This window comes from Charadrius vociferus, unplaced genomic scaffold (assembly GCF_000708025.1).
Source record: "Charadrius vociferus isolate BGI_N301 unplaced genomic scaffold, ASM70802v2 scaffold51, whole genome shotgun sequence".
In the NCBI taxonomy this organism is placed as follows: domain Eukaryota; kingdom Metazoa; phylum Chordata; class Aves; order Charadriiformes; family Charadriidae; genus Charadrius; species Charadrius vociferus.
In genome coordinates this window covers 3639921-3652045 of record NW_009646939.1, presented here as the reverse complement: position 1 = coordinate 3652045, position 12125 = coordinate 3639921, and the positions used below count along the sequence as shown (strand labels likewise).

Sequence of the window (12125 nt, the reverse complement as noted above, 5' to 3'; positions counted from 1 at the left end):
TGAAGGTGTCACCTCGGAATTTTGGATTCTGACAAGTAGGTGAAGGTGCTGGGAGAGCAAGAGCTAAAAGGAACTTCAGCAGAAAATGGGTGGTGAACGAAGGCCTGGCCCTGTCAGGATCCTGGACACACCAGTATTTTAAGCCTTATTATTGAATTAATTTAAATAATCTGTCTTACATTAAAGTAGTTGTTGGCGTTTTTTTAAGCTAAGGAAATTGTGGTGGGGTTTATTACAGAAGGACTGGGTCCCACACTTGTAACATATGAGTCATTGCCAACAAGCATTTAAAAAGTATTTCTAGAGGTAGCACCTTTGAAAGTCATATCCCAAGGTATTGGCCACAGCAGAATCTCTTCACACCCTGCATGCATCTTTTTCTTTTTTGGGCCATCCCCTAAAACCACTTAATCTCTTTGGCCTAAATCTTCAAAGGCAAAGAGTAAATGGGAGGGCGCCTGAGTTGGGGTTGCAGCCAAGTGCTCGCAGGCGGCTGAAAACTCAACCTTTCCCTTTGGGTGCAAGTGCTAAACTTTGGTTCCAGCTTCAGGCTCATGAATATTTCAGGGGAACAGGGATGGTAGCAACGTTGGAAGCGATCCCCTTCCCAAGGCTATGAGCAAATTCAGTGGTATGACAAGATGCTCCCTGCCTGCCAAGGGGTTCCGCTGCTTCTGGCTGCCTGGTTTGGAGTAGGTCTTGCATTTCACCTGTGTGCTGGCTGCCTTTCTAGTTGGAAGTAAAATGGCTCTTGTGCATACAAAATTTTCTGCTTTTTTCAGTATTTTTTCCTTTTTTTTTTCAGTATAAAACTCTACATTATGAATGTGAGATGATGATATATATTTCTATAGCTTGTTCTACATAGATTTAAAATATAGCAAAAATGTATTTATTGGGTATTTTTCCTTTGAAAAAGGATCTTTGTTTTGCCTGAGTTCATGAGGCAACTCTGTGAACGTGGTTTACCCGAGTTGTACTGAGCTCACTACTGGAAAGTTCACATAGTCACCAGGCTTCCACTAATGCTCATAGAAAAGCCTAACTTTGGTTTCTTGTGCTTCATGAATAAAAATACTGCGTACGTAAAATGACATGGGGTTCCTAAATCTGCTTTGACGTCCTTCAGTGTGAAACTGTATAACTCCACTAGGCCTTAGCGGATTTTACTTTGTCCTGTTTGCACTTCATTGACCCCAGACAGACACATTTCGGGTGGTGTTAGCCAGCTGTCTTGGGATGTGATATGTCTTTTGGAATAAAAGTGCACGTGCTTTGTTCCTGCCATACTGAGAAACCTATGTTGGTGCGGGGGTCCTGTTTTACCTCAAACCAGGTATTGGTTTGAGGTAAAACAGGACCGTGTGTTTGTGTGTATACATGCACATGCGTGACATACGCCAGCTAGCATATTTGGATATGGAAGTGGTTCAAATCCATATGCAAGCACCTGCGTGTCCACATGCTGTTTTGGCCAGAAATCTCTGGAGATCTACAAAAATTTCACGGCAGCAGGTGTCGTCATCTTCTGGAAGAAATAGGTACATTCATTGCTGGTTTATCTTGGAACAAATTCGTCCCAGTAGCGCCACCAAGTTCTGAACAGTTTTAGGAGGTATTCAACTGATCTCTTATGATTAATGCTCCTGTAGTTACCTCAAAATCCCAAAGAACTGAAAAATCCATAGCTGTTTCTTGTTCGGCCCGGGGTACGGTTTTTCTCGGCATGCTCCCATATGGCATTCCCATCAGGACCTGGTGAACGTTAATAACAGTGATGCACGTAGAGTATAACACACTGTACAGTTTTTAGCAGTTTTCTTCTTAATAAGTCTTTTAGTTTGCTTTTGGTTGGTTTTCCTTTTGGTTGATTGTAATATATATTTTATTTCTTAATATCAGAGCAGCAGTTTAATATATTTAAAATCAATTTCACCTGAATAACCAGAAGAGTTCCCTTTCCCTGGCAACATCCATTGCACAGAACTATTTTGCTAAGGAGCTGTATCCCTCAATGAAGAGCTCCAGTTTAAATGTCCTTAGTTTAACAAGAAGTTCTTTGCTTGAACTTCATGGGTCTAATGCAATAAAGGGATTAGCTTTATCTTTTTATGCAGGACTCCTCCTTTGAGAGAAGTCAAGAGCACTGGGTCGAGCTTGTGGTATATTTTGTATTATAAAATCTTGAACTGAAAAATGATCTCAAGGTGAGGTGAAGGGCAGTTAGGTTTGGGCAAAAAAAGCATATGACCTAAGGATGCAAAGAACAGTTTTCATGGCATAGTCTCTCCTGATGGCACCATGCAAAGCAGGACTTGCAGCAAGTCCAGCAGCTATTGCAGTCCAGACAGAGACCATCAAGGGCTATGGAGAATTAATAATACATATACAAGCAGACTCTGACTGGTGCCTATACCAAAACATCTCATTAGCATTCATAGTCTAGAAAGGTCCCAGCATTTTATCTATTACTTATTTTTTAGGGCTTGCTAATTAATTTCAAAATAATTTATGATTAAATGTTTGTTGCCCAGCTACTCTCCATATCGTAACAGCTCAGTAGGCAATGAGTAACAGTATGCATACTTTAAAGATGAAAGCTGTTTAGTCGTCTACCATATGCATAGTTCCTAACAAAATACATTTGTATTGTTCAGTGCTAATGGTTATGTCTCTTCATCCTGGGAGGAAACAGCGCTTTTACTTTCGATAGTGTGAACAACCACATTAAGGAGAACAAAAGCACATTCCTCAAGAGAGAGTCTGTGCTGCATTTTTGCTCCATAAAAATCTGCATTGAACAGAACAGATGCCACTGTCTGCGGATTGCACAGCCTTTAAAGACTGCACTGAGTAATTTAGCCAGAGCTGTAATGGCTACATTAAAAAATTATTGAATAAACGATCATATAAAGTTGACTATGAAATCCTTTTCATTCTCCAAGCATAGCGAGAAATAGAAAAACTAAAAATAAAGCTCTTCCTTGGGAATCATCTAAATTAGAAATACAGAAGAGAGATGTTTCCCAAACAAATGTTAGTTGGCAAAGTGCTTGGGAAATTGTTTCTTCCCTCAATGGCTCCTCCTGTGGGGCTCTGCCATGGCTGTTGCCCCAGGGCTGTGCCCCTCCGAGGGCCCAAAAGGGGCTCCTGAGCCTGAGGAGGGGTTCTGGCATTGGCATCATCCATCAGAAACCTGGGTTTTCCACCCTAACCTCACCATTGCATCTGTGAAAGCTCATGCAACCACACGTTTGTTGAAACTGGACTCAATGCACCCAGTGAGGATTGCATTGCAGCTGATGGCCCTGGTCCTTGGTAATTGTGTAGGAATAACTGATCCTACTTCATCATCTGTATTGTGATTTTTGCAATGCAGGCAGGTGAAGGAAGTGTTTGGAGAGATTCCATAATGTCATGGGGGTTTTCTTAATCAGTTTCAGAGCACAGTCCTTTTCTTATGGCTCTTACGGACCTGAGCTTGTACCTAGGAGGATTGCTAGATCATGTTTTACACTTTAGTCAAAACATAAAAATAGCCTCAAGTTAGGTTTTTGAGGTCCTGTTTTAGCTGCTGGGTGGGCAGGATCTTTGATAGCATTTTACGTCTCCTGATTTCAAACCGAATTTTGGTCCTGTGTCAGTAACAGCCTTGTAAGTTGGTCTGTGTAAGTAATCATCCTTATACATTTCATTTTTCTAAAGGACTGACTGTTATAAGATTCTTGTTTGTGTTAACAATCTCAAGTTCATGTTAAGCAACAGGCAAGCTATTATTGAAAGGAGAATTAAGCACTTACCTCTGGAATTATAACCAGTCCAAATATTAACCCAAAAAGGACAAGATTTACACCGTACATCCATCGCAGAAATATGAAGTAGGAAGCAACTGAGGAGCCAAAGTGACCTTGAACCAGAAGACACTTAGTGGGTAGGAGCTTAGGAGGGTTAAACTATCCTCAACAAGACCTGGACCCCTTTGCCTTCAGGTCTCCCCAGCGTGTTGCCCAAGACCCTCCCGGCAGTCCCCACCACTGATGGAGATGACAAAGCCCAGAGCTGCCCGGGACGCATCCTCCTAGATTGGCAGCGGTGCCCCGGGCCAGTGCACACTGGGGACCAGGAACATTGTTTGGATGAAGTCAAAGCTGTCTTACAAAATGTCTCACTGCCACTGCGCAGCAACTTCCACTTACTCTCCACTTCTTTTATCTTCATCTCCCAAGGTATGCACTGGGTTTTAAAATTGTCAAAGTCTCTTTTAAATTTCACCCATTTCTGAAAGAAGACAACATTGCTGTGAGCAGAGAGGAGCTAAGAGGGAGGCTGTAGGGCTTTCTAATGTCAGTGTTTGGTAGCACTACTAGAAATGGCTGTAAAGTCCAAAGCAAAAATTTGGGTCTGGGTCTGACCTTTTTGACTATTTCAGAAACTACCTTCAATCCAAAAGGCCCCCACCCTCAGGTATTCACATTCATTATCTGAATTTTAACCTTCCCAGGCTTTTGGAAAGCTGCAGTTGTGCTATGAGTTTGCCATATTTTATAGGGGTGGAAAATTCAGACCTAGCTCTGGGTTGAAAGAATTGATGCAGAACCAACTCTATTTAAAATTTAATCTGATAAAATACTGAGCTTGAATCCTTCCTCATCAGACCAATGGCTAAACTCCCATTGATTTCATCATCTCAGGCCTGGCTGTGTTTTTCTATATAATCTCCATGACAACATGCAACTTGGCTACTAACTTCAAACTTACAACACAGCCATCATCCACTTTGTTGTCTCATTAATGGGGAAGATGAAATTTTACAGAAGTCCATGGGACGATGCAAGAGTTTAGTATGGCCTCTCTCCTCTGTAGGGGTACCTTACCCCACAGTTCAAGGCTTTGGAGGGTGCAACCAGAAAGCAATGTTTTTGCCTGCTCCTGCAAACCCTCACTTGATTCAAGGCAGGTCGCAATGAGATGCAGTTGGGGGAAAAATTCCCCCTGTTCTTTCTGTAATTGTCATGATTTGAAGCTGGCTAGTATTTTTTTGAATGTGGGCAGGAAGTTCTATTCTGATTTCCTGGTGTCTTTTTTACCAAATATGGGTTAATAAACTCTACCAATAATGGGATGAATGCACAACCAGGTACCCAGGCTTTTTCCTGACATTGTGGCAGCACTTACCTTTGCCATCATCATCTTATACGCATACAACTTTTTGCCTTTTCCTTTTCCTAGAGCTCCTTCAAACTTCTCTACAAAAGCTTGTGCCTCCCTAATTGGAAAAAGAGACAAGCGAGTTATTGAAACAGCAAAGGGGTCTTTAGCTTTTCACCTCTTGCCTGCACGGTGGGAAAGCAGCCATGCTGCCCTCCTTATGTGAGGGCAGGGGTTTGAGCTCTCCGTGCCCTGTGCTGCATCTGGGTGCCAGCTTCTATCTGCTGGTGGCGTTGCTGTGCCATGCAGAGGTCACACACCCACCCAGGGCTAGCTAACAGGTCCCCACAGCACTCATGCTTATGCAGAGATGTGTCCCAAATCTTGCTCCCTGCTTTTCCCTGGGTGTAGACCAGAAGCCTCCCTGTTGATCTTGCTCCAGAGGTCTCCCACCCGGGCATGCCTGCTATAACTTCTCTCATGGTGCGTTGGTTGAAAAAAAAAAAAAAAAATTCTAGTGAAAAAGACTCTAAGAGGAAGCAGAATTTCCTTCCATGAACACTTCCCCTGGATCTGGATAAGCTGAGAGAGGGTCCAGAGAAGTGCAACAAAACTGGTGAAGGGTCTTGAGAATAAGTTTTATGAGGAGCGGCTGAGGGACTTGGGGTTGTTTAGTCTAAAGAAAAGGAGGCTGAGGGGAGACCTTATTGGTCTCTACAACTACCTGAAAGGAGGTTGTAGAGAGGTGGGCATTGGTCTCTTCTGACAAGTTGCAACCGACCGGACAAGAGGAAATGGTGTCAACTTGTGCCAGGGGAGGTTTAGATTAGACATTAGGAAAAACTTCTACACTGAAAGGGTTATCAAAGACTGGAACGGGCTGCCCAGGGAAGTGGTTGAATTGCCATCCTTGGATGTAGTTAAAAGCTGTCTAGATATGGTGCTCAGGGATGTGGTTTAGAGTATGCTGAGTTTGTGAATAAGGTTATATCGTATATTGATGTTGCTGATACAGCATGAGAAGAGATTAAATTTAAGGAGTTGGGAGGTCCTTTGTAATCCTAAGCCTGTGGAAAGATGGACATCTGCTTGGTAGAAATAATGGACTAGTTCAGCCTGTTACCTTGGGAAAATCACCTGTAACTTTATTTGCAAACTTAAAGTGAGATTTCTAAGTCTTGAACATATTGTTTCATTCTCCATGTGTTTCACATTCCTCATCTGTGCAATAGGGCTAATCCTTTCTTGTCTCGGGGTTGAGTTGAGCAGCCAAAATTACTAATGAATGTACAGCACTCTGAGAGCCTTTCTGCAGACCCCTGCACAATCAATGCAACAATTTCATTTAGGTTCCTTAGAGGGTGGTAAGGATTGTCATGGCTCAGGGATAAGATGAAAGGATGAAGATATGTTATTAAACATGGTCCTAGGCAGAATTATAGCCAGGATTCCACAGCAAAGGGAAAATATGTCAGAAATAATACTGCTTTCTTTTTTTTTTTCTTTTCTTGCAGAACTTTGCACTTTTAGGGTCATAAGATTTTGTTTGTAATGAGCTCAGGCTTATAGCATGCCTGTGAGTTAGCAAAGCTACTTTAATACAGTTTTCCTGCATAGATCTTTCCCAATATTTTTAGAAATAATTGGCAGTGTTCAAGGCTCCTGATTTTAATGGAAAATGGAGCAGGTCTTGGCCTTCAGAGTGTAAAAGAGAGAAGCAGAGACACACAGTGACTGTCAGCCTTCACAGCCTGGTCACTGCAGCTCAAAACAGCCTCTTGGCAAAGACGGATGGGGGACATCACCACTCCCCCTGGGACTGTGCACACCTTGCAACACTATTTTGAAAGCTCTGCTGGTAGATAGGGGTTTCAGATGATTTTTAACCAATACAGCTGGGATTCGAAACAATTTGTCGACATGAGAATGGTCCTGGTCAACCCTGCCCTGCTGCCCCCCATTGCTCTGCAGTAAAGGATCTCTGCAGCTGCCTGAGTTGTTCCCACATTCAGTGAGGACTGGGTGGCGATATTATCTCTGCTCCATAAACCTCTGCCAATAATACAGGGGTTTTTTTCCAAGTAGCACTGTCTCAGGAAGCGTGAAGTAATGTGGCACTTTGCCACTCTGATTTCTGTCTGGCAGTGGGCAGGAATAAGCAAACCAGGGCACAGAGTTTGCGTTAACAAGTAGCCTGACAGTAGTGAGTCATTTGGTTTTAAATACAAGGGTAGAATGACCTGGCTGTGGGTATCAGTTGAACAGATTTGCGCCTTGTCCATTCTCTGGTTACAGAGCCTGAAAATCAAATTCCACATTTCAACTGTGATCATTTAAACCCAGACAGGCAGGCCAGGCTCTGCCGGTCGCTTTTTCTGAGACTGGGGTGTTACAGTAGCAGCAGCAAAAATGCAATTTCTAGGAAAGGCAAAGTGCATCTGACATTCAGCAAAGACCCCAGGGGTGTGAGTCCCAGGTGTGACGGGTACCTGAGCACTGAAAGCTTCTTCACCATCCTCCAGGGTTTGTTCCTCATGGTGGAAATCAGTTTTTTCTTTTGCTCCACTTGCTCCATCAACATCGCAAGCTCTTCCTCTGACAGCGACTCCTCATCGGATGAGTGGGAAAAAGCAGAAGTAGTACTGGGGGAGATACAAAATAAAGGGTGCAAAATGGAAAACCTTGCAGGAGTTAGAGGGAAGGTCTTGCTTGGGGTGGGCACAGTGCTGTTGGTCCCCAGAGGTCCCACTCTGATGTGGGCACAATGCCTCATCGTCCCCTGGCTCGGTGTGATGCCAGTGCAGCTCCTTAACGCTCAGGGCAAGGCTGCTTTCAGCCAGGGTAATGAAGAGGTGATGGCACCCCACCATAACTCACCCAACATTGTGCTTTAGACTATGCTTCAGCTATAGAAGCACTGCCAAGGCTATAGCTGGCTCTGGAGAAATGTTTTTCACACCTTCAGAGGGTAATGGAAGATATGGGGAGAAGCAGCAGGCTGGGACAAGCAAGATTTGGAAGAGGAAGAGACCTGAAAACATGGGAGATCCCTTTTATCCTGAACATTTCCATAGACCAACCAAAAAAATGTGCCCAGATCTGAGTCGCTCCAGCTGTCTTCTTTAAGAGTGCTTTTCTACCCTCAGATGCAGGCACTATGACTCTGCTACATGCCTGGATATCATCCTGGCTGAGAAACGATAATGATGGAAGACCCTGGAAACAGTTTGGCTGCATGGCATTTTACAGAACTGCTTTCCACTGTTGTATCTCTTTTGGGAGAGCAGCAGCTTACTTGTAGTCTACTGGTTTTGCAGTTCTGACCCATACACCACTGGCATGTTGATACTGCTGCCAGACTGACACAAAGCACTCAGGGATTGTTTAATTACCTGTTTTTCCTGTCTTTCTTCTGTTTGTTCTCCCCCTCCTTTCCTTTCTTATTTGTTTTTCTTCCCTTGTTTTCTGACTCTTTTTGATCTTTGGTAGGAGTCTTTTTGCCTCTCTCTCTCTGCCGACTTCCTTCCTCTCCTGCCTTTTTTCTGTCACTGTTTTTTCTTTGGTAGCTTTTTCTCTTAGAAGCTCTGTTTTGTTGGCTACAACTGTCATCTTCTTTGTTCTCATCGTCTTCTTTGTCTTTCTCTTGCTTTTTCCCTTCAAGTCTGCTTGCTCTGCTGGTTTCCCTACGGACATGTTTCTTAGGTGTCTTGTCCTTTACTTCATCTTCTGCAAGGGATAAAAAACAAGTACTTTGGGAAACGCTTAGCTTTCCATGCTGGCAAAATAAGGATTCATCAGAAAAGGATGCCTGATGCAAATGCTAGCAAAGTCAATGAGCAGATGCCCGTTGACCTTGGTGGGCTTTGCATTGTGCCCCGTCCAAGAACCACTTCCAACTCTTTGCTTATGCAACTCCTGTTTAAGACTACAACTCATTTTAGCACAGCAGTGACTGATATGTGGCCATAAGAAAATGGCAAATTAGTTACAAATGCAAAAGCCCATCCATCAGAGAGCACAGGCAGATATCTTCCTGACCTGTAAACACACCAGAGAAACGGAAACAGAAATTATAGCCAGTTAAACAGCTTGCTGGTGCAATGTCCTTGAAAGCTGTTTACTTTTCAAGGCTGGGGATGGAGGTATTCTATTTATATAGAGAAAAGGTACAGCTTAGGCAGCACCAGGTCTTGTTTCTCTGAGTTTTCTTTTCTATAAAAATGTCTATATCCAGAGAAGAAAAAAAAGCAAAAAACAGGTAGTCTTTGATGCGCATTTAATTCTTATTGGCATTGCAAGCTAAAAAACTCATTTGTTCAGAAGTGCTTCACATTTGAAGGATTGAAACGGAGCATGATTTAATTGCAGAATATTATGGAAAGGGGGGAAAAAACATTCAAAAAACCTCAAGCCCCTCCATCCCTTTTGCCACCAAGTACATTAAAATCAATAGTAAGTTTTCCAGATTCTTTTGGCTTCTAATTTTCCAAAATTTCTTACTGATGAAAACAAAGTGTTCAAACAAACAACAAAAAAAAGAAACATGTAATTCTGGCATTTTCCCCAGGGTTGGAGAAATTGTAATGGAAGAAGGAAATAGTGCTGCAGTGGGATCCAGAGTGAAAAATGAACGGCCTAAAAGGCAAGGAAAATAGAAGCAAAAAGAATTTGAGTATTTGCATTTTTGATTTGGTGAAAAGTTAGAAATTAAAAATAAACAAATAGCTTTTGCTTGCTAGTGGTAAAAATTTAGTAGGTGGTGGTATTCTATTCACACTTGTCACTGGGAATGAAAGGAACTTTCAACTTATTTCTAATTAGGTAGGTTTGAGTCACTATGTCACGGTGCATCTCAGCTAAATTTCAGTTAGTGATCTAGGTCAAAGGACCACCTACCCTCTTTGGGAAAATGTTCATTTTGGGCAGATAACTACCACGGTTTCCATTTGCAACCTATCAAATATTAGGTTAAATGTGGAGCATTCATTTGTTACTTTTATCTTATTTCCTCGTTTGCCTGTATGGGAAAGGTGGATACCATTAAAAAAATCAATCCCAGCCATTTGCTAATTACTTTCTCATATTTTATGGATTGTACAGACATGGTTGTGAACCGTTTTTGCAGTAGCGTCTACATTCTTATCACCTATCCAGTGCTGTTATGATCTTACCTCTTACCTAGTGATCTTTATTTGGTGTTATAATCCTACCCCTTAGCTATTTCTCTTTATTTACTATATACCCAGGGTTAAAGCTGTTTTTAATCCTGTCACTGTCTCTTCCCAATTTTCCTAACAGCCATCAGTCTGCCTCCAATCCATCTTCATTTTTATCTTCTCATGGTCACGATTAATCAAGATACCAGTGTGTTAAGGTCTAAGCAAGCAGTACAAGGAGGGCAAGCAGGACCTCGGTGCAGTACAAAGCAGTCCCAGCCCTGCACAGGGTGGTGCTTTACTGCGATGCCTGGTTTTCTAGGGATGACTGCCAAGGGACGTGGGCTCTGACAGCCTCCTACTCTAGGAGCATGGATGAATGGGGACAGACTGCTTAAGAATGGTGGTTTAGATATTGCTATTATAAGGAAAACCTCAAGGGAAAAATCTACTTGCTTACAAGTAGCTCATGAAATGGTTCCTGTTGTAGAGCAAGTCACAAACCAGAAAGAAAAACAAAAGGTATCACCTCCTGTATTTCAAACAAGACTGCATTTTTTAATCTCTACGTTACCTTCACTTTCTGTGTCACTTTCGATTTGTCCATCAATCTCTATTCCAGCTGCAAGACAAAGAACAAAGAGTAATTGCATTTGTTGCTGGGATTTACACAAGCAATGCTTTACACAGCTAGTCCTTGAGTGCCAGCTGAGCTTGGCAGAATGTCCCTTATTGATTATATATTATATTCTTTTCCTACAGCGGTGCTCATAATATTTACTTTAGTTTGGCAAAATCGACAAAAGTTCCCTGCATGAACAAACCAAAATTGCATGATCTTTGAGAGATGCAAAATGATGTGCTTGGAAAGTCATAAGACATTTTCTCAAGTATTTGGCAGCATCCAAAGTGAAAGCGATCCATCTTATAGTGATACCAACCATCTTCCATGATGACCTGTAAAGCACATTTCTTTTTCTTCCCCATGACAGCCTCCCGTCTTTTGCACAGACACCGTAGCTGCTATGCTGCACTCGTGCACCCCAATCATAGACGGGTTACTCTCTCTTCCAGTGCCCGTGTGATTATCTCCTTGGCACTGCAGACAGACGGGCACATCCAGCCGCTGGTGACCTCCTGCTCACGAGCCATGCAGGCAGGGGAGGGCAGAAAGGGGTGGGAGAGGCAGGGAAGACCTGGGCTCTGCCTCAGCCCACCCAAACACTTTCCTTTCGGCTCCCTTCTCCCTGTGAAAAAGCACCTGTCGGCATTACGTTGCATTTCATTATTTAAACATGAAGGAAAGCCCTTTGGTGGATACTTGGTGGTATCGTATGAAACACAGACACAAGTCACGTCTGGTTCTGACATAAGCATATGGCTGGAGGCTTTGAAAGGATCAATTTTCTTAATGCCATATTCTTTACTGACCTGCGTCAATCTGTGTAACCCCGTTAGTCGTTCTCCCGCACCTTATTAAACCTCTCAGTGAGGTGCCCCGCAGGGCACAGCTGTGCGTCACCTTTTGTCCTCCATGTGTGTCCTCTGAACGGGACTCATGATCTAATAGATGCAGCAAGGAGTCAGGAGTCAGAACACCAGGATCTCTCTTTCCTTTGCTCCTCTATTCTGTGTGACCTTTGCATACTCATTGCACTTGCTGGTAAAATAGGATAGATTTTCCTTCTAGGTGCTCTGAGGCTTAATTAATTAATGCGAGACCCTCATTCGGAAGGTCCTTTAGTACTGCAAAGTATTGTATTGCATGCTGCAGCTTGCAGTCTTTCGATGGGCCAAGGATAGATTTGTCTGAGCAATCTC

The 12125-nt window shown here is 42.9% G+C and overlaps 1 protein-coding gene across 1 annotated transcript in view; it reads right to left on the bottom strand.

Annotated features, from left to right (window-relative positions):
• TMC2 (transmembrane channel-like 2) overlaps window positions 1-11291 on the bottom strand; it is a 34881-nt gene extending 23590 nt beyond the window's left edge. Inside the window, exons 1-8 of the mRNA XM_009895028.1 lie at window positions 11246-11291; window positions 10879-10926; window positions 8541-8874; window positions 7638-7790; window positions 5176-5266; window positions 4197-4278; window positions 3801-3907; window positions 1657-1755 (exon numbers count right to left, since the gene is read on the bottom strand). Of these exons, the coding sequence (XP_009893330.1) occupies window positions 1657-1755; window positions 3801-3907; window positions 4197-4278; window positions 5176-5266; window positions 7638-7790; window positions 8541-8874; window positions 10879-10926; window positions 11246-11291 (960 nt within the window). The remainder of the gene's footprint in view (window positions 1-1656; window positions 1756-3800; window positions 3908-4196; window positions 4279-5175; window positions 5267-7637; window positions 7791-8540; window positions 8875-10878; window positions 10927-11245) is intronic.
• Between the last annotated feature and the right edge of the window lie 834 nt (window positions 11292-12125).